Source organism: Antechinus flavipes, chromosome 3 (genome assembly GCF_016432865.1).
Source record: "Antechinus flavipes isolate AdamAnt ecotype Samford, QLD, Australia chromosome 3, AdamAnt_v2, whole genome shotgun sequence".
In the NCBI taxonomy this organism is placed as follows: Eukaryota; Metazoa; Chordata; class Mammalia; order Dasyuromorphia; family Dasyuridae; genus Antechinus; species Antechinus flavipes.
In genome coordinates this window covers 239,166,447-239,189,903 of record NC_067400.1, presented here as the reverse complement: position 1 = coordinate 239,189,903, position 23,457 = coordinate 239,166,447, and the positions used below count along the sequence as shown (strand labels likewise).

The 23,457-nt window shown below is 30.9% G+C and overlaps 1 protein-coding gene across 1 annotated transcript in view; it reads right to left on the bottom strand.

The window, feature by feature from the left end:
* LOC127557134 (multidrug resistance-associated protein 1-like) overlaps positions 1–23,457 on the bottom strand; it is a 90,017-nt gene that overhangs the window by 47,443 nt on the left and 19,117 nt on the right. The window contains exons 7-14 of the mRNA XM_051990572.1: positions 22,879–22,944; positions 21,342–21,479; positions 19,662–19,808; positions 18,918–19,002; positions 18,749–18,815; positions 15,000–15,126; positions 13,157–13,333; positions 1,425–1,592 (exon numbers count right to left, since the gene is read on the bottom strand). Of these exons, the coding sequence (XP_051846532.1) occupies positions 1,425–1,592; positions 13,157–13,333; positions 15,000–15,126; positions 18,749–18,815; positions 18,918–19,002; positions 19,662–19,808; positions 21,342–21,479; positions 22,879–22,944 (975 nt within the window). The remainder of the gene's footprint in view (positions 1–1,424; positions 1,593–13,156; positions 13,334–14,999; positions 15,127–18,748; positions 18,816–18,917; positions 19,003–19,661; positions 19,809–21,341; positions 21,480–22,878; positions 22,945–23,457) is intronic.

Here is a 23,457-nt window from a genome sequence, read left to right as displayed (position 1 = left end):
CCACTTAAACCAAATTCAAAATTACCTCCCACACTCTTCAGGATGAGAAACTACAGACTTTCATGGGACAGTGACAGCCTTTCTGATTGCAGAGAAATGCATATATGAGTACTGAAGATTTTGCTTCTACTGTACAAATTGTTCTCCTAATGTCCTTTTATGGATAAATTAACTTATGATGAACTGAGGGAAACTTTGTAAATTATTTATTCAAAGTTTTCATTAGAAAATCATTTCTATTTTTTCATGAAACTTTAAACCATAAAAGTTCATTTCTTATAACAAAATAAATTTGCTGAGGAATATGGATTAGAAAAGATGCTATTATACCACTTAAAGTAGGAATCTCATCCCCATTCCCTCTGACAGATTATATTTGGAATCTTAAACCTCCTTTCTTAGAATCTACTGATAATGAGGAACACTAACTTCTCTGCACTAAATCACTCCATCTTTCTTAAAAAACAATGTTTTAGTGCTATTACTGTTAATCACCCTGAGAAGTAGGGATCAAGCATGCAGCAATAGATTCTTACTTATGGAATTCAAAATTACTCTGAAAATACATATTATGTGAGAAAATAAGATCTGTGTAATCATCAAGTTTCTTTCTACGTTAAAAGTCCTCTACCCTTATGTTCCATTAGCTCTAGTCTCTGAGAAAGAGACAGATCTTTCTCCTTGTCTAAAATAATATTTTTATAGTTGCCTCGCCCTTTTGGAACAGGGAGCTTGTTCATTCAAATACTTTCTGTCTCTATTTTTTCCATCTCCCTGTCTTTAAAAAAATTTCTCTATTTTTTTTCTTAACAACTAAAATGCTGCCCTCCTATATAGGCCTTTTATTGATTTGTACACTTTCAATCCCATCACCCCCATTTTCACTCCCTAGTACCTTTCCACCAAATTTGCTTACAACTTTCATTTTCTGAACATGTCAAAAATCTTCAGTGGCTACCTAAGGCCTATAAAATTAAATACAAAGTCAGCTTGGCATTTAAATCTCTTCATAATATAGCTTCTATTTTCAAATGTTTTGTATAACTCCCTTTCACCAAAAAAAAAAATTTCCAACCAAATTACTTAAATAATTGTTCCTCCAACTTGTAAATTGTTTGCCCACTTTTAAAAAGAATTCTCTCTCACCCTTAGACAGCAATTACTCATCTCTACTCCTTAAATAAAATTTCTATAAAAGTTTAGTCAAATTATTATTTCCTAATTTTAATTTTCTCTCATTTAAAAAATTACTTTTTATTTTGTAAACATGTTTTAAACACCCTTATCCTTAGCAAAATAAGCTTTTTGAGAGCAGAGATTGTTTTATTTTTGCTTTGAAACCCTGCTACCAGAAATAATGTTGATTTACTTAAAAAGATCTTTCAAAGGTCAAGGGAAACAAGATATGTTCCTGCTATATATACCTTGTTTTTCAAAAGTCCTGAGGATCCTATAACTTTTTCAAAAAGGTGCTTCCCAACATGGACATCAACTGCTGATAAGGGATCATCAAGGAGATAGATATCAGCATCATTGTAAACAGCCCTGGCCAGGCTTACACGTTGTTTTTGACCTCCACTTATATTCACACCCTGTAAGGGAAATAAAGAAAAAGCATGACTATGTCAGATTTTCACTAAAATCCAAAGCATATGTACTTAACTCAACTCAAAAGTGTATGTAAAAAGGACTATGTACATAAAAATATTTATAGCATCTCTTTTTTGCAGTATCAAAGAATTGAAAATTGAGGGGTCAACTGGGGAATGACTGAACAAGTTGTGATATGTGATTATGATGAAATATTATAAGAAATGGTGAACAAAGAGATTTCAGAAAAACCCAGAAAAGCTTATCTGAACTGATGCAAAGTGAAATGATCAGGAGAACATTGTACACAGAACAACAATATTGTAAAAAGATTAATTCTGAATGAATTAGCTGTTCTCAACAATGCAATGATATAGTACAATTCTAAAGGACTTATATAGAAAAAATGTTGTCTACCTCCAGAGAAAGAACTGATGGAATCTGAAAACAAATTGAAGCACACTTTTTAAACTATCTTTATTATTCTTGGGTATTTTTTCTGACATTTTTTTCAACATGGTTAATACAGAAATGTTTGCATGACTACACATGTACAATCTACATCAAACTGCTTGCCTTCTCAAGTTGATGGAAAACGAGGAAAGGAGGTAAAAAATTTGGAGCTCAAAATTTTTAAAAATGAATATTAACAATTTGTGTTTATATGTAATTGAAAAAATCATATTAAATAAGTGTAATGTTAACAATGATAATTCACATTTATATAGCACTTCCAGTTTTATGAAATTCTGTCTTTACACTAAGAATTAGCTAATTTGAGAATTACCCCATCCATTTTGCAGCTAAGAAAAGGAAGGCTTAGGGGGAGCCAACATGACAGAGTTGCCTGAGCTTTCCCCCATTCTTCCAAATCCCTTTAACAAATTCTAGAGCAGCAAAACCCACCAAAAGTTGACGAGAAAAATTTTCCAGCCCAAGACAACTTAGAAGCTTGGCAGGAAAGATCTGTTGAACTAGAAGAAGAGTGAATCACAGTCCAGTGCAGATCATAATCAATCAATGTAGATGAAGCCCCAGCAAACCAAGAGCAGTCTTAGGAGCCACTGATTTAGAAGCAGTAGCAACAACTTTCAGAACTCTCAACCCTCAAATGGCAAAGGGAATCAAACACTAATCAGAATGAGATTAAAAGGTCTCTTTGTTAGCACTGATAGAAGATGATGCTTTGTCCGCATTTGGATGTGGGTCATAGTCTTGGGTGGCAGGCCCAGGGTGAGGAGGAGTACCACTAGCACACCAGAGCTTGTAAATATGGTGGAGTGGAGACCCTTCTCACAATTCCAGGACAGAAAAGAGTGCTTCTGGTCATTATCAGAACAATACATATGACAGGAAAGTAGTAAACACACCTTTCCTTAAATCATAACACCTTAGAAAAATTAAAAACTTACAGTACCCTAAAAGCATTTCAGAAAATAGCTGTACCAAAAAATTAAGTCTCAGGGGAGTTAAAAAGATTTCAATGTCACTCATATAATAAATGAAGGACCTGGATTTTATTAATTATGGAAGCATGGAAAAAAGTCTTAAAATAATCCTTAGTCTTATACAAGAATTTTAATGTCTTCTTGTTGCTACAAAACATTTTCCCACAGCTAGCACAATAATGATGATTGATTAAAGAAAATACTGGGACTCCCCTTTTCACTTAATGAACTAGTATAGAGCTTATTCAAAAGTCTAATCCTACTCTGATTGGCATAGGAGTTTGACCTGTTCTGTTTCCATCCTGGGTCATTTTGTCCCTTCTTAGGCAATCTAGTAGTTCTCCATTTTTACAAGTTCATCACATTAATGCTAAACTGTGCATGTACCAGGTTGATTTAGCCCACTGAAATTAAAAACTTGAGCTCAAGAGATCTGCCAGCCTCTATTTCCTGGGACCTGAGATTATAGATATTTACTACCATGAAGGCAACATGATTAACATCCCAATATTTTATGTTTCTTTGATTTTAAATTCATTTTATTTATTTTACTAAATGTTTTCCAATACATTCATACACATACATATGCATACACACACACATACATACATACATATATATAAATTAACTTGATACATCTCTAAAACAACAATCTGGCCATGTCAGTCCCTTACTTAATAAACTCCAGGTGGTTCCCTATTACATGTAGGATCATATATTAACTTGACTATTTCACCCTTTACAATCCATCTCTGACCTACTTTTCTTCTTTTTATTTTTTTCTATAAATAAATTTTCACATTCATTTAAAAATATCAAATTCCAATTTTTCTTCTGTTTTTGCTCAACTCCACCCTTTCTAAAATAGATCAATAAAAGTCATATATGTCCAAACAAATAAAACATATTTCCATATTAGTCATATCATGAAAGAAAGAACAGACAGGAGAAAAAAATAAAAGCAGTATGCTTCAATTCGCATTCAGATTCCATCAATTCTTTCCCTAGATGTGAATAGCAAATTTTCTTCATGAGTCCTTTAGAATTGTATTGAATCATTGTATTGGTGGGGATAGCTAAGTCATTCACAATTCACCATGCTAAAGTGTTGTTACTGTGTACAATGTTGTCCTAGTTCTGCTGACTTTCCTTTGTATCAGTTCCTATAAACCTTTCCAATTTTTCTGAAATCCGTTTGCTCATCATTTCTTATAGCTCAATAGTGCATTACATTCATACATCACAACTTGTTCAGCTATTCTCTAATTGATGGTAATTCCCTCAATTTATAGTTCTTTGATACTACAAAAAAGAGCTGCTATAAATATTTTTACACAAGCATTTCTTTCCCCCTAACCCCTTTTTGTTATCTATTTGGGATACACAACTAATAGTGGTATTTCTGGTAAAAAGGGCATTGCTTTTTGGTTATAGTTCCAAATGGCTTTTAAAATTGTTGGATCAGTCCACAACTCCACCAAAAGTACATCATTGTTCTAATTTTCTACATCTCCAATTTTTTTGATTATTTTCCTTTTCCAATTTGATAGATGTGACTTATAAATTAAGTACCATTTTGACTTTACTTTGAGATACAGTCTAAGTTTTTTGTCTATATCTAGTTTCTGTCATACTGTTTTCCAATTTTCCTAGTAGTTTTTGTCAAAAAGTGAATTTTTATCCCAGAAACTAGAGTCTTTGAGTTTATCTAACAGTAGATTACTATGGTCATTTATTAATATGTCTGGTGTATTTAATCTATTCTGTTGATTCCCTACTCTATTTTTAAGCCAGTACCAAATGGCTTTGATGACTACTGTTTTATAATATATTTTAAGTGGGAAGACTTATGAAAGCTACCTGCTATTCCATCTTCTTTAGCATTTTTTCTTATTTTATTTCATTTCTATTAATATTCTTTTTTGTTCTGGAAAGTTTTTTGATTTTTAAATTATTTTGTCTAGCTCCAAAATAATTTTGGCAGGTTGATTGGTGCAACACAATAAATACATTAAATTAAGCAGAATTTCTTGGCCTATATATAAACAATTGATAATTTTCCAGTTGTTTAAATCTGACTTTACTGGTGTGAAAAGTGCTTTATAATTGTGTTCATTTAGTTATTGGTTTTGTCTTGGCAGGTAGACTCCCAAGTACTTTATATAGTCTATAGTTAATTTAAATGAAATTTCTCTTTTTATCTCTTGCTGTTGGGTTTTGTTGATAACGTATAGAAATGCTCATGATTTATGTGGGTATAGACATTCTTTTAGTTATGACAGCATTTTATTTTCAAAATATGCAAAGATTTTCAACATTCACCCTTGCAAAAATGTTGTGTTCCAAATTTTTCTTTTACTTATCATTTTAAGGCAAGCTCTATTTATTTCTATGCTCTCAAGTGTTTTAAATAAGGATACATGTTGTACTGTGTCAAAGGGTTTTTTCTATATCTATTGAGAAAATAATATCATTTCTGTTAATTTTGCTACTAATTTTGCCTATAATTGTTCTAATATTGAACCAATCCTATATTACTGTTATAAATTCCATTTGATCATAGTGAGTTTTGGTATTTTTCTGTAATTTTTGTTAGTATTTTATTTAAATTTTTTATTATTATTAAAGCTTATTATTTACAAAGCATATGCATGGGTAATTTTTCCAACATTGACCCTTGCATAACCTTTTGTTCCAAATTTTCTCCTCCTTCCCCCAGCCCCCTCCTCTAGCTGTCAGATAGTCCAATATATGTTAAATATGTTGAAATACATGTCAGATCTACTATATGTATACATATTTATACAGTTATTGTTGCAGAAGAAAAATTAGATCAAGAAGAAAGAAAAAGAAAGACAGAGAAAGAAAACAAAATGCAAGCAAATAACAACCGAGAGAGTGAGAATGCTATGTTGTGTTCCATATTCTGTTTCCATAGTTCTCTCTCTGGTTGTAAATGGTTCTCTTTATCGCTGCACAAGTAGAACTAGTTTGAATCATCTCAGTGTTGAAGAGAGCCACATCCATCAGAACTGACTGTCGTATACTCTTGTTGTTGCCGTGTATAATGTTCTCCTGGTTCTGCTCATTTCACTCAGCATCAGTTCATATAAGTCTCTCCAAACCTCTCTGAAATCATTCTGCTGGTCGATTTTTACAAAACAATAGTATTCCATAACATTCATATACCACAGTTTATTCAGCCATTCTCCAATTGATGGTCATCCACTCAGCTTCCAGTTTCTAGCCACTACAATGAGAACTGTCACAAACATTTTTGCACATGTGGGTCCCTTTCCCTTCTTCAATATCTCTTTGGGATATAAGCCCAGTAGAAACACTGATAGATCAAAGGATATGCACAGTTTGATAACTTTTTGATCATAGTTCCAAATTGCTCCCTAGAATGGTTGGATCCATTCACACTTGCACCAGCAATGTATCAGTGTCCTAGTTTTCCCACATAATCATTTATCATTATCTTTTCCTGTCACCTTAGCCAACCTGAGAGGTGTTTTGTGGTAGCTCAGAGTTGTCTTAATTTGCATTTCTCTGATCTATAGTGATTTGGAGCACCTTTTCATGTGACTGCAAATAGTTTCAATTTCTTCATCTGGAAATTTTCTGTTCATATCCTTCAACCATTTATTAATTGGAGAATGGCTTGAACTATTATAAATTTGAGTTCTCTATATATTTAGAAATGAGGCCTTTATTAGATCCTTTTAATGTAAAAAAATGTTTCCTAGTTTGTTGCTTCCCTTCAAATTTTGTCTTCAATAGTTTTGTTTATACAAAAACTTTTTAACTTAATATAATCAAAATTATCTATTTTATGATCAACAATGATATTTAATTCTTCTTTGGTCAAAAATTCCTTTCTCCTTTACAAATTTGAGAGGTAAATTATCTTATGTTCTTCTCATTTGTTTATAGTATCATTCTTGATGTATAGAGTATGAACCCATTTCAACCTTATCTTGGTATACGGTGTTAAGTATGGAGCTATGCCTACTTTCTGCCATACTAGTTTCCAATTTTCCCAGCAGTTTTTGTCAAATAGTGAATTCTTATCCCAAAAGGTGGGGTCTTTGGGTTTGTCAAATACTAAATTTGTCATTTACTATTTTGTTCTGTGAACCTAACCTATTGTATTGATTGACTTCTCTATTTCTTAACCAATACCAAATGGTTTTGATGACCATTGCTTTATAATATAGTTTTAGGTCTGGTATAGCTAGGCCACCTTCATTTGCTTTTCTCTTTATTAATTCCTTTTAAATTCTTGATCTTTTGTTATTCCAAATGAATTTTGTTGTTATTTTTTTCTAGTTCAGTAAAATATTTCTTGAGAGTTTGATTGGTATAGCATTAAATAAGTAGATTAGTTTAGGGAGTATGGATTGTCCTCTTTATTATATTCACTTAACCTGTCCAGGAGCACTTGATATTTTTCCAATTGCCTAAATCTGACTTGATTTGTGTGGAAAGTGTTTTGTAGTTGTGCTTATGTAGTTCCTGACTTTCCCTTGGCAGATAAATTCCCAAATATTTTATATTATCAACAGTTATCTTAAATGGACTTTTTCTTTGCAACTCTTGCTATTGGATTTTGTTAGTGATGTATAAGAATCCTGATGATTTATGTGCATTTATTTTTGTATCCTGCAACTTTGCTAAAGTTGTGGATTATTTCTAATAGCTTTTTAGTTGAATCTCTGAGGTTCTCTAAGTATACCATCATATCATCTGCAAAGAGTGATAATTTAGTTTCCTCCTTATCTACTCTAATTTCTTTAATCTCTTTTTCTTCTCTTATTGCCAAGGCTAGCATTTTGAATACAATATTGAGTAGCACTGGTGATAGTGGGCAACCTTGTTTCACCCCTGATCTTACTGGGAATGGTTCTAGTTGATCCTCATTACATATGATGCTTGCTGATGGTTTTAAATAGATAGTACTGACTATTTCAAGGAAAAGTTCATTTATTCCTATACTCTCTAATGTTTTTTAATAGGAGTAGGTGTTGAATCCTTTTTCTGCATCTATTGAGATAATCATATAGTTTTTGTTAATTTGGTTATTAAAGTAGTCAATTATGCTAATAGTTTTCCTAATATTGAACCAGCCCTCCACAAGTAGCAGGTATAAATGCTACTTGGTCATGGTGTAAGATCCTGGGCATGATTGTCTGTAATCTCTTTGCTAATATTTTATTTAAGATTTTGGAATCAATATTCATTAGGGAGATTGGTCTATAATTTTCTTTCTCTGTTTTCATCTTACCTGGTTTAGGTATCAGTACCATGTCTGTGTCATAAAAGGAATTTGGCAGGAGTCCTTCATTTCCTATTTTTTAAAAATAGTTTATATAGCACTGGATTTAATTGTTCTTTAAATATTTTGTAGAATTCATATGTAAATCCATCTGCTCCTGGGGATTTTTTCTTAGGGAGTTGATTAATAGCTTGTTCTATTTCTTTTTCTAAAATGTGACTATTTAAGTAATTTATTTCCTGTTCTGTTAATCTGAGCAATCAACATTTTTGTAGGTATTCATCCATTTCATTTAGGTTGTCAAATTTATTGGCATAAAGTCGGGCAAAGCAACTCCTGATAATTACTCTCGTTTCCACTTCATTGGTGGATAGTTCTCCCTTTTTCATTTTTGAGACTAACAATTTGGTTTTCCTCTTTCCTTCTTCTTTCTTTCCTTAGTTAATCAAATTAACTAAAGTGTATCTATTTTGTTGTTTTTTTCATAAAACCAACTCTTAGTTTTATTTATTAATTCAATAGTTTTTTTTTTTTTTTTTAGTTTCTCAGTGAAACCAAATACATCTAATATTATTTCTTTGGGCCAAATCTAATGAGATTAAGATTCACACAACATTCATCACCTTCCCTTTTTTCCCTCAATTATAACATGTTTTCTTTGCCTCTTCCTGAGATGTAACTTCCCTCATTTTACCTCCACTCCCCTTCTTTTTTTCTGTTACCAGCCCTTTTACATCTCTAGTTTCTTTTTTATATTATAACAGTAAAATCAGATTATACATGTACTTTCAATGAATACCCATAACAAAGATATAATTCTCAAGAGTTTTTTTTTCTTTTTACCTTTTTATGCTTCTCTTGAGTTCTATAATTGGAGGTTAATTTTTTTGTTTAGCTCTGATCTTTTCATCAAAAATAAAATGGAATTCATCAGTTTCACTGAATGTCCATCTTCTTCCCTGAAAGAAAATGTTCAGTTCAGCAGATTTATTCTTGGCTGAATTCCAAGTTCCTTCGCTTTTCAGAATATCAGATTCCAGACCCTTCAATCCCTTTAAAGTGGAAGCTGCTAGGTCCTGAGTAATCCTTATTGTGACTCCTTGGTATTTGAATTGTTGCTTCCTGGCTGCTTGTAATATTTTTCCTTGGTCTGATAGTTCTCAAATTTAGCCACAATATTCCTTGGGGTTTTAAGTTTGAGGTCTCTTTCAGGAGGCATTTTGTGAATTCTTTCAATGGTCATTTTACCTTTTGATTCTATGACATCTGGGCAGTTCTCTTTGATGGTTTCCTGAAAGATAGTGTCTAGATTTTTTTTTTAATGAGGCATTTAAGGGAGTCCAATAATCCTTATATATTCACTCCTAGATCTATTTTCCAGGTCGGTTGTTTTCCCAGTTAGGTATTTTACATTTTTTTCTATTTTTTCATTTTTTGGTTTTGCTTGACTGATTCGTGTTGTATCATTGAGTCATTCATCTCCATTTGTTCAATTCTGAATTTTAGTGAATTATTTTCTTCATTTACTTGTTTTACTTCTTTTTGTATTTGTCCAATTGAATTTTTAAATGAGTTGTTTTGTTCTATGGATTTTTTTTCCCATTTCACAAGTTCTGTTTTTTAAGGAGTTATTTTCTTTTTCTGTTTCAGAAATTCCATTTTTCTGGGAGTTGCTTTCCTTTTCCATTTTATCAAATCTATCTTTTAATGAGTTATATGTTTTTTCCATTTCATTAAGTCTATTTTGTAGTACATTTTCTTCAGATAGTTTCTGTGTTGCTTTTCCCAAATCCTATTGCAAATTTTTCATTTCCTTTTCCCATTTTTCTTCTAGCTCTCTTTTAAGAACCTTTTTAATTTCTTCTAGGAGAGCCTTGTGTGATGGGGAATAAAAGGAATTTGATTGGACTTCTTTACCTAGTTTTCAAAATAGTTTGTATAGTTTTGGCATTAATTATCCTTTAAATTTGGTAGAAAGTGCTTACAAACACAATCCCTAAGAATTTTTTCTTGGAGAATTAGTTAATAGTTAAGTTTCCTTTTCTAAGATATGATGATTCTTCTGGTATTCTGAGCAAGTTATATTTTTTGTAAATATTCATATACTTCACTTAGATTGGCAAATTTATTGGCATATAACTCACAAAATAGTCCCTAATAATTGTCTTAATTTCCTTTTCATTGGTGATGAATTTTACCTTTTTATTTTTTTGATACTGATAATTTGTTTTTATTCTTTCTCTCTTAATCAAATTAAGCAGTGATTTCTCTATCTTGTTTTTTGTTTGTTTTTGGTTTTGTTTTTATAAAATTTAAGTCCTGGTTTTATATATTAGCTCAATAACATGTATTAGTTCAATATTTTTTTTCCCCAAAGACAATGGGAGGGAGAGTAAATTTGATGCATATATACTTAGTAGTGAAATTCCTTTAATACCTTTCAGCAAGATGTAGTTTTTTGTTTAATTATTTTAATGCAATATACTTTTACTTTTGTTTTGTCTCTGATCATGACAGCTATCTCTGCTTTTTTTTTTTTATTACTGCAACTCAAGCATAATCAATTCTGTTCCAGAATTTTGTTCTTTGTTCTCTGTGTGTTTCCCTACTTCAGGTGTGTTTCTTATAAGGAACATTTTGTAGGATTCTGTTTTTAATTCTCTCTTCTATTTTCCTGTTTCCATTTTATAGCTGAATTAATTCCAATCCCATTCACAGTTGTTATTAATTGTGTGTTTCCCTCCATCCCATTTTTCTTCTTATTTATCCTTTTTTCTCTCTCCTTTCACTTTTCCCCTCCACATTAGTGTTTTGCTTCATCACCTCTTCCAATCTTCCCTCTTTTCTGTTATTCTCTCACTCATGTTCTTGTCCCCCTGTCCTCCTACTTCCCTATATAGCAAGATCGATTTCTATAATCAACTGATGAGTATGTTATTCCCTCTATGAGCCATTTCTAATGAAAGCAACATTCAAGTAATGTTCACTATACCCCACTTCCATCTTTCCCTGCACTGTTTTAGATACCTCTTTATGTGAGATAATTTACCCCATATTATCTCTCCCTTACTTTTATTTGCAGTATAATCCTCTTTCTCACCTCTTAAGGCTTTTTTGTTTGTTTGTTTGTTTTTAGGCTATCATCTCATTAAAGTCACCTTATATCCACACTCTCTGTCCCTGTATTCTTCTTTTAATTGTACTAATAGTGATACAGTTCTTAATTACAAGTATTATCTTCCTAAGTAGAAATGCAAACAATTTAGCCTTAGGGAATCCCTAATTTTTCTCTCAATTCTTGTGATTGAAGATCAAGTTTTTGTTTCAGTTTTATTCTTTTTCATCAAGAAAGCTTAATAGCCCTCTATTTAATTATATGATCATTTCTTCCCCCTGAAGGATTAGCCTCTCTTTCCCTGGGTATGGGATTCTTGGGTATAGTTCTAGCTCCTTTGCCTTTCAGAATATCATATTCCAAGATCTCATGTTTTTTAGAGTAGAGGTGAACTTAGGGCAGTTCAGGTGTTTTACTACTTACTTTGCCCTCTTGACTCCCAGAAATCCAATGTCCCAATTCTTTATTCCTGTTCACTTTATGAAAAAGGCACTACTGAATAGAATCATAGATTTAAAACTAGAAGGAACTTAACAGGTGACCATAACCAAAATGATATCTAAGGTTACAAGGTAATTGATAAAGATAAAAGTTGAACTCAGGTCTCCAAAGAACTTTTCCAAGCATCTTGTTTTGGGGCTTCAGGTCTTGTCTGCTTGCTTGGCATTGCACCTGACTGTGGAGTGCCCAACTATTTTCTTGACTCTCTTGCTGAAGCCCCTAGAAAAAGTGGGGTTTTGCTGCACTCATGGGAAAGTTCCCCCTCCCCAGGAACAGAGATCCACTTTAAAAGAAATGAAATAGTCTGGAAAAACAAGCAAAAAAAAAAAAAAGGATTTGACCAAAGAAAGTTAGTATAGGGACAAGGAAGATCAAAACAAACTCAGAAGAGAATAACAATGTAAAAATGCCAATATTCAAAGACTCAAAGAAAAATGAAAATAGTTTCAGAACAAACCAAAAACAACTCATGAAAGAGCTCAAAAGGATTTTAAAACTTTTCTCACAACCTCTTTAGTTTTTATGAATGTAGTATATTATTATTCCATTTTAAATAAGGAAAAATGAAGCCTTAGAGATGACTTGCTCACAATAATAGCTTAATAGTCAAGCTTGAAGAACATAGGCCTTTTAAGTTTAGGATTCTCTCAATAATATCTTGTCTCTTAATATGTAATATAAGTAATATATTTGTAAGATGTATTTAAGAATTAAAGCTAACACATATACACATTTACAAATACACACATATTCATGAGCATAATATTTGTAATTTGAATGTTATTCTCCTGTCAGGTACATGAATAGTGCCCTTGACATGAAGATATTATACAAATCCTATTTCTGTGCATTTGGAAACCCAGAGATGAACAAAACTATAATTTATATTGGATAGGAAATATTGACTGTACTGTTGAATCAGAATAGAGTTCTTATGTAATAATTATTATTTTTTGCTGCCATCTTCTTTAAACCTTTATCTTTAAATCTTGAATGCTGATTATAAAGCTTACATGGATATGTTTCAGACAGTTATAAACCTGAAACACTTTTTTGATCCTTTAGCTACACAATGATTATACCTCCTATCACACTAGTACATTGGGAACTGTTTTAACTTTTTTAAACAATAATTGTATAAATCTCTGAGACAATGTGATGAAAATTTTTGCAAGTAAAAGTGAATTGAAATTTACACTGTATATTGATGGAATATATTCTTACTCTTTCTCCAATTTCAGTTTGGTCTCCATTTGGGAATTGCTCCAAATCTGGTAGCAGAGCACAAGCTTCCAATACTCTTTCATAGTACTGCTTCTGCATAACTGAGCCAAAGAGAATGTTTTCTTGTAATTTGGAATTCTGGATCCAAGCATGCTGGGAGACATAAGCCACTGAACCCTAAAATAAAGGGAAAAAAAGATAGTCTTTCTTAAGGTAAGTGGATGAATTAGATGACACATTTATTAACATATGTAACTTTCAATTTTTCCTATTTACTTTCCCATCTAGCTCTTAAAATTCATTTCAAAAATGAATTTTTCTGAATTATAAGAAAGCTAATATAACAGTTTTGAAATAGATTCAGGTTTGTTTAAATGGCTCCTTCAAAAACTCGTAATTATTTTGTCTTTCACATTCATCTTCAATGAAGTTTCTGTAAAGAATTTTATGTCCCCCTAGTTTTGTTTCTTTTGTTTTGGGTCACAATTGATTCTACAAATTGGCTCCTAATTTTATAGGAAGCTATTGCACAGACTAGAGCTGGTAAGTGGTGCAATGGATAGAGCTCTAGTAGTGGAATTAAGAAGGCTCATCTTCCCAAGTTCAAATCTAGACACAAATACTGCTCCATGACCTTGGACAAATTGCTTAACTCTGCCAAGTTTCCTCATCTATAAAATGAGCTGGAAAAGGAAATGATAAGCCACTACAGTATCCTTGCCAAGAAAATTCCAAATAAGATAATGAAGAATCGGACATGGCTTACCACTACCATCAATACTGCACAAATTATAGTTTTTTTACATACCCTTTTTGTAAAACACACATTTTTATATAGATTAGAAAATATTTATTATTTTTTCTCTACCTTGGAAAATGCCCTTGTGATTTTTTGGGATAATTTCTTTAGCAACTGTGTTAGAAAAATTCCAGGAAAGATAAATTACTTCTGAATGATATTCATACATAGATACACACATATGTTTACATATAATATCTGTATATTTCATATATGTATATATGTAATTATTATCGTATGTCTCTTTAAACAAGACCATTGAAACAGTATAACTTAAACTTTATATATATATATATATATATATATATATATATATATATATATATATATATATATAAAGCCTAGAGCTTTATAAATACTATATTTGTAAAAATCCAGCTGAACAGCATACCTGGATACATAGGCCTGCATTAAGAAGGCTCTGACAGACTCTATGCTAACAACTAAAATCTATATTATGAAGAGAGGAAAGCAAAATCAGGACCAGACAATGGTTTGAGAAAAAAAAAGAAAAGAGAAATAAAGATTGGAATTAAAAATAAAACAGGAAAATGTACTTCTAGTCTCTATGAAGTGTGATTAGAAATAGAGACATATATGCTAGCTATAAATTTGATTAAATGGTGAAGCAGGCTACCAAAGGACATTGGGCAATTCCCATTCAAAAAGACTTCTTCCTGAATACATACTGACATGAATTCATCTACCTAGATTATGGAGTTGGATTATATTTTACAAATGAGCAGTTATAAAGTCATTTAATAAAGAAATTACCACAAATATTTAAGAAATCTTGTAATAGATGACTATTAGAAGCCTAATGAAATTAAATTTCTAATTTTATTAATTTGCATTTACACATAAATCACTTAAATATAATTAATGATTATTAAATATATTATACAAATATTTGTTCAAAACATCCAGTTGACAGAATAATATTGCAAGCCTACCCATGGTTAATCAAAATTTTATAAATAACAATATGTAAAATGTTTGAATCTTTGATAAGAGAACCTAAAAAAAATGAATAATTGACTTTACTTTTCTTTGGATTGTTCCTTTAAGTTTCTCCATTTCTCCTAGAATGGCAGAGAGCACAGATGATTTTCCTGACCCAACTTGTCCTATAATTGCCATTAATGTTCCCTCTGGAATCTTTATGTTCAAACTGAAAAAAATGAGGAATGATATATGAACAAGTCAATATTCATTACTTCTTTATATTTTCAGACAAGTTATTACTTCCAGAGATGAGAATCATTGATAACTGTTGATCCCCCATTTCTCAAAGTTCAATCTTCCCCCCTAAAAAAATAATAGAAAAATTTAGAACATGGAGAGAAAGAGCTTGAAATAAGAGCATAAGAGGAAAGAACATGAAAGATTTAAAAAGAATAATAAAATTAGAAGAGATGCTTTGCATAACTTACATAAATTTAGATCTCTTTAAGAACTTATATCCTCTTTATTTAACAAAGTCTCTTAGATTTGCTTCATAGATACAAATTATGGAATACCATATCTAAAGAATCAGAAAACAAAGTAATTCAAAAGGAAACGATATGCAAATGGTAGATAGAAGTAGGCTTCAGCATGTTATAAACGATAATTAATGCATGAGAGAATATTATTGAGGATATAATTCACAGTAAAAGGGGGCAGCAAGAATGAATAGCACACTGGTAATCAAATGTTAAAACCACCAACAAAAACAACACATACACACACACAAGAACAAAACAAAACAAACAAACAGAAAAAGACTTATATCATGTTTATGGATCCTCCTTCAAGGCCTTGAAGAAAAAACAGGTAAATACAGTCCAAAATGAGAAGACAGAAAAGGATTACAAACTGAAATTGTGAAGGACTACCCACACTAGTGATCCAAGTAAAAATTCTTATAATATACATTAAAGCTTCTTAGTTTCAAAACATATGCATAGATAATTTTCAGCATTACTCTTGTAAATATGTGTGATCCAAAATTTTTCCCTTCCCCAGATGGCAAGTAATACAATATATGTTAAACATGTGCAATTCTTCTATATATATTCTGCAATTATGCTGCATAGATCAAAAAGGGAAAAAATGAGAAATAAAACAAATGCAAAAAAACAACAACAAAAAGAGTGAAAACAACTATGTTGTGATCCACACTCAATTCCCACAGTCCTTTCTCTGGGTGCAGATGGCTCTCTCCATCACAAGGTCATTGGAACTGACTTGAATCATTTCATTGTTGAAAAGAACCACAATCCTTAGAGTTGATCAACATATAATCTTGTTGCCATCTTTTGGTTCTACGCACTTCATTTTGCATCAGTTCATGTCTCTCCATGCCTTTCTGAAATCATCCTGCTGATCATTTCTTATAGAACAATAATATTCATCGATAACATTCATATACCATAACTTAGCCATTCTCCAATTGATGAACATTCACTTAGTTTCTAGTTTCTTGCCACTAAAAAAAAGTACTGCCACAAACATTTTTATACATGTGGGTCCTTTTCCCTTTCTTATGATGTCTTTGGGATACAGACACAATAGAAACATTGCCAGATCAAAGGGTATGCACAGTTTGATAGCCCTTTGAGACATAGTTCCAAATTGCTCTCCAGAATGATTGGATCAGTTAACCACTCCATTAACAATGTATCAGTAGTATAGTAGTACTTCAGAGTTTGGCTTAATTTGCATTTCTCTGATCAATAGTAATTTAGAGCATTTTTTCAAATGACTATAAATGGTTTTAATTTATTTGAAAATTGTTCATAACCTTTGACCATTTATCAATTGAAGAATGGCTTGAATTCTTATAAATTTGTGTCAATTCCCTATTTATTTTAGAAATAAGGCCTTTATCAGAACTCTTGGATATAATTCCCCCCCTTCTAATTGCTTCCCTTCTAATTTTGTCTGCATTAGTTTTATTTGTACAAAAACGTGTTAACTTAATATACTCAAAATTGCCCATTTTGCATTTCACAATGTATCTTAGTTCTTCTTTAAACATAAATTCCTTCTTTTTCCACAGATCTGAAAGGTAGACTATCCTTTGTTCTTCTAATTTGCTAATGGCATTATTCTTTATGTCTAAATTGTGAATCAATTTTGACCTTATTTTGGTATTGGGTGTTAAGTGTGGATCTATATCTAGTTTCTGCCACACTAATTTCCACTTTTCCTAGCAATTTTGTCAAATACTAAGTTTTTATCCCAAAAGCTGGAGTCTTTGAATTTATCAAACACTAGATTACTATTATCATTGACTATTGTGTCTTGTGAACTTAACATATTCTACTTATCAACTACTCTATTTCTTAGCCAGTACCTAATGATTTTGATAACCCCTGCTTCATAATATAGGTCTGGTACAGGTAGGCCACCTTCATTTGTATTTTTTTTCATTAATTCCTTGAAATTCTTGACTTTTTGTTTTTGTGGATGAAATTTGTTATTATTTTTTCTATCTCTGCAAAATAATTTTTAAAGAGTTTGACTGGTATGACATTGAATAAGTAGATTAATTTAGGTAATATTGTCATTTTTATTATATTCACTCAGCCTACCCATGAGCACTTGATATTTTTCCAAGAGATTAGATCTGAGTTTATATGTGTGGAAAGTATTTTATAGTTGGGTTCATATAGTTCCTGGCTTTGCCTTGGCAGATAGACTCCCAAATATTTTATATTATTGACAGTTATTTTAAATGGACTTTCTCTTTCTCTTGCTGTTGGACTTCATTGGTAATATATAAAAATACTGATGATTTATGTGAATTTATTTTGTATACTGCAACTTTCTTAAAGTTGGGAATTGTTTCCAGTAGTTTTTTAGTTGATTCTCTAGGAATCTGTAAGAATCCCAACATATCATTTGCAAAGAGTGATAATTTGTTTTCCTCATTACCTACTTAATTTCTTTAATTCATTTTTCTTCTCTTATTGCTAAATCTAATATTTTTAATACAATATCGAATAGTAATGGTGATAGTGGGCAACCTTCTTTCACTCCTGATCTTATTGAAAATGTTTCTAGTTTGTCCCCATTACATATGATGCTGACTGATGGTTTTAAACAGATGCTATCAATCATTTTAAGAAAAAGTCATTTGTTCCTATACTCTCTAGTGTTTTTTAATAGGAATGGGTGTTGAATTTTGTCAAATGCTTTTTCTGCATCTGTTGATATAATCATTTGATTTTTGTTAGTTTGGTTATTAATATAGTCAATTATGCTGTTTTCCTAATATTGAACCAGCCCTGCATTCCTGGTATAAATCCTACTTGGTATGGTGTAATTCTCTTGGGGATAACTTGCTGAAATCTCTTTGCTAATATTTTACTTAAGATTTTTGCATCAATATTCATTAGGGAAATTAGTCTATAATTTTCTTTCTCTGTTTTGACTCTACCTAGTTTAGGTATCAACACCATATCTGTGTCATAAAAGGAATTTAGTAGGATTCCTTTCCCTATTTTTTTCCAAATAGTTTGCATAGTATTGCAATTAATTATTCTTTAAATGTTTGGTAGAATTCACATGTAAATACATCTGGTCCTAGAGATTTTTTCTTAAGGAGATGATTAATAGCTTTTTCAATTTCTTTTTCTAAAATGGGACTACTTAAGAAATTTATTTCCTCCTTGTTAATCTGAGCAATCTATATTTTTGTAAGATTTCATTTACTTTATCATATTTATTGGCATAGAATTGGGCAAAATATCTCTTAATTAATAGATACAGTCTTACAAAATATCACGACAAAGGCAATGACTTACTCGTTTAAGATTGGAGGCTGACCATTTTCCCAGGTGAAGGATGCATCCATAAACTCTACAGCATAATCTAGAGGTAATAACCAAAATAAAAAACAATAGGAAATTGTAGAAATAATGAATTTCAACCTTGGAGTAATACAAATTTTAAAAAATTAAAAAAGTGACTTACTTCTAGAAAAGTGACTTTCAATGTTTTCAGGATTGAGCTCCTCAGCATGAAGAAAATCTTGCAAACGACCCAGAGATATTTTTGTCTATTAAGACAAATATGTTTGTTTCATTTATTTTGTGTTGAAACTAATATATTTCCTTAATAATAAAAGCATATTTCAATTTAGGGGGTAACTCATACAACATTTACATACGCCAATATTGTTACCTATTTTTTTCATTCTGAACCTATTCAATATCAACAAATATGAGCATTTTAATATGCACAGAAATACAAAAAAAAAAGAGTATATACATGAACTTTTGTTTATATTTTCTCCTAAGTACCAAATATTTTAGGGAATACACATTTTCAAAGTTTCCATATTTAAAAATAAACTTAATTAAAAAAAAAAAACTAGCAAGATATATCTTCTTCTGGTAGTGATTTTTACCACACTAAACTAATATAGTGAAACTGCAGTAGAAAACAGGTTTCAATTGAAAATATATATATATATATATATATATATATATATATATATAGCAGGTAGCAGGATGTCACGGTAGATAGAACACTGGCTCCAAAGTAAGAGGACATGAGTTCAATTTCAGACTCAAACACTTAACCCTTACTAGCTGTGTGACCCAGGACATGTTATTTAACCCCAATTATCTCATCAAAAATAGTATGAGAATGAAAAAAAAAAAGCAACCCTGAAGAGAAACAATAAAATCATAAACTGCAGTTATGCAACAGTACCTGGACTACAGAAGAAATCACCATTGGTAAATCAAACAAAGGAAGCCTCAAAATATTAAACAAAGATATAGATGTAAAAACTGTATTGGCGGTTAAAATATTCCCATCATCCAGAAGAAAATATACTCCAAAAGTGGCAAGGGACACCTAAAATAAAGAGTTATTTTATTTTCTTTAAATACTTTTTTATTTTTCCTCACTTATTTTTTTAGGTAGTGCTATCAAAAAGTTATACTATACACACAAACATATAAATATGTATATATTTAAATACAGACATGTATTTATGTACATATATGTTTATATTGGTCAACTTGAACTTAAATTTTCAGCCAATTAATGAACTGAAATATATAAAAGACACATTCAAATCATGTTATTCTGCTACTCAAACCATCATAATGAACTTTTGTTGTTGAGTAAACTTCAAGTGTCTTAACTTCTATGTTATTTCACAATATGGTCCTACTCTACTACTTTTTAATCATATCTTACATCTCAAATTTCATGTACTACATGACAAAGCCAAATTGGATTTCTTGTTGTTCAACTAAAACATGCTTCTTCTGTGCCTTATAACTATTCTTCTTAGTTTTTTTATTTATTACTCTAATCATTTTTCCTCTCTGTTACTATATGCTAGATATTCTGCTAAGTACTTTACAAACATCTCATTCTCCCTTCCTCTTGCTCAAAACTGTCTTGAAGAGTGCTATTATTATCTTCCCCATTTCACAGCTAAGGAATCTGAGGTAAACTGAAGTTAAATAACCTGCTTAATAGAGATTAAATTTGAATTTAGGCCATTCTGACTGGAATCCTAGCCCTCTAACTATAATACTAACAGAATTTAGCAATTTTGTGCAGTTGGCAACAAAATACATCCCAAAAAGCAAGAAAGCAAAATAGCTGTCTGATGTGGTTTTACAAATAGCTGATGAAGGAAGGAAAAAGAAAAGTAAAGAGAAAGAGAAACCTAACTGAAAACAAAATTCTAGAGATTAAGCAAGAACAGATAAGAAGGTGAACAGTGCAAAGAAACAGAAGAAAACAATAGAAGGAGAAATTCAAGGATGTCTTCAAGAAATTTAGAGGTGGCAAGGGAACATTTCATGAAAAATGGACACAATAAAAGATAAAAATGATAGCACTTAATAGAAGTAGAAGAGATTTAAAAATGACAAGAATACACAGAACATACTAATTTGCAAAATACTTTTTGTCCTTAAAATTGTGTTACCCCTGAGTCCTTTGGGTGACTGAGGCCACATTTCTAGTTACTAACTATTGCATTAAAAATGCAACACTCATATTTCACAGCAGCTTTTTTTTTACTTCCAATATATGCAAAACTAAAACAGGAAAGTAGTTAAACATTCAACCATCTCAAAGGAACTGGTGAGACTGAAGTTTAGACAAATAAAAAAAAATAAGTTTTCTCTAGGTAAACCCTATAAAACTAGAATACTTAAGCACGAAAATAGTCACTATGGAAAAAATGTATATGGTCTTTTACTTTTTTTTCCTTACAGACTTCAGCACTTAAAACATTATGCAACAATTCTTTAAATAAAAAAAAGGAATAAAATTTCATCGTAGATACTCCATTCTAAATAACTTGGTGTGGATCCCATTTAATCAGTTTTGAAAAATGAAATATAAATCATTAATCAAACTCACCAAGAAGGGAATGCAAGTCAGTGTGAGCATAGAGAATACTGTAAGATACCCAGCTGATTTTTGAATTTCTAATTCATGTTCTCTAATTTCAATGATCTTTTTTTGATAGGAAGGTTCCCATGCATAAAGTTTGAGAATCTACATAACAGTTAATTCAGAAAAAAATTAGTATATACAGCATTACTAGAAATCAAAGTTTATATTCCAGAATAAATAGAAAGTACAATTTTCTTATGCAATTTACTTGTCAATATTACACCTCTCACAAATATGTAATACCTATTTTTCTCCATAAGGTTTCTCCATTAGTTAATTTATTTATTCATATGGATATAAGGGCAATAAAGCTATTTTAGTCCATTCCTTTGAAGCACAAATTTAAATTATCTTGGAATTTCTTATGGAAAAAAATTCAGAGAATATTTATTTCCTAGTCTTAATCTACAAATGTTTTTAAATTATGAAAGAAATGACTAGCTATCTTATACTAAAATGTTTTGAATACAACAACTTCCCTACTTGTCACAAAAGTGTTTCATAATTTTGTTTTTTAAGTTCATAAACTGTCTACATAGGACAGTTCATCAGCGAGATTATTGATTTTCAAGTGACCTGTGAATTGTAACTCATTAAACTATCTGTCCCCTGGGAAAAAAAGTAGTAGTAGTACTGCTGAAGGAAACAGGAAACACTTTGCTACTTTTATAGCTAAATTTCCTCATGAAAATCTGGTGATGCAAGATTTTCTCAGAATTTCTATACATAGGACTCAATTGTGATATGGTACAGACTTTTCTTTTTAACTAGACACAAAATTATATCCCCATATTGGGGGTAGTTTTTCTGAAGTGAAACCCATTGATAAGAGATAATTTCCTTTGGATGATAATAGTTATTAGATAAAACATTATCAAATGAAAACTTCTCCCATAGTGATTTTATAAGTTTCTTCATTGACCACATAAGTAGGAATAGGGATGTTTTCATTGATGTGGAGAACTATTGACAAAGAAACGTCTTTTATTAATTCAGATCTAGGCTTTCTATGCAGCTTATAGTTTCAAAGAGTTACTTACTTACAATACAGAGAAGTTAAACAACTTGTCCAGAGACACAAAGCCAAAATGTATCCGAGTTGAGACTGGACTTAGGTTTCCTGGATTTAACAGCAGCTCTTAATTTATTATAATTATCTCTTTTGGTGGTGGGGAGAGGAAGGCATAACACCATAATCCTAAAACATATTTGTTTATGCATATTTATTTTTCTTGCTATTGTGCTATGTTGCTAAAGAAATACTAGATAACATTGGATCATTCACTTTGATAGAATTTCTTTTTATGTACTCCTGTGAATAATAATATTCCTCTTTTTGATTAGCCCACTTGGAATTGAATCCCTAAACTAGTCTAAAGTTACTTAGGTTGTTACTTTTAAGATATAAATGAAGTGATATGATTCCTCATGTATCATAATATATAGACTTTTTATTATTATTTCATTTTAAAATATGGCAGCATATTATATTTTATTTTACCTTAATTCCATGCAAAATTTCATTGAGTAGTTTTATCTGTTGATCTTTGTTCTTCATTTGACTTTTCTATTTAATGGGCATAAAATTCCAAAAGCATGTTAAAATATTTGACAGAAGTTAAACTATTTTATTATATTTTCAATATCACCTTCAATAGCACTGAAATAGTATAATGTTTTACATACCTTCTTTTATAACTCACAGCAGTTTGATCATATATTTCATACTATAGCTTTCAGGTGAGAAAAATCACTTAAAAGTTTAATTTAATTCACTACTTCTTTGAAAGTTGCCACTTCCAAATAGATTGAACAACACAATACTCCACTAACATTCTATATTTTATTATAATGGAATTAATTTGTGAAAACTTTCAACCACTTTTAAACTGTTTTCCAGAATAAGTTTAATATAATAGTGAAAAGTTAGTTCTTTATAAAGTAATCACATTTTTCAGCATTATGTATTACTGAAGATAACATTACTGGAATCTGTATTTCATCTTGAAGTTTTTAAAAATAAAATATAAAGTGACTTCATATTTCAAATATTTAAGAATCATCATTTTTTACTCTATAC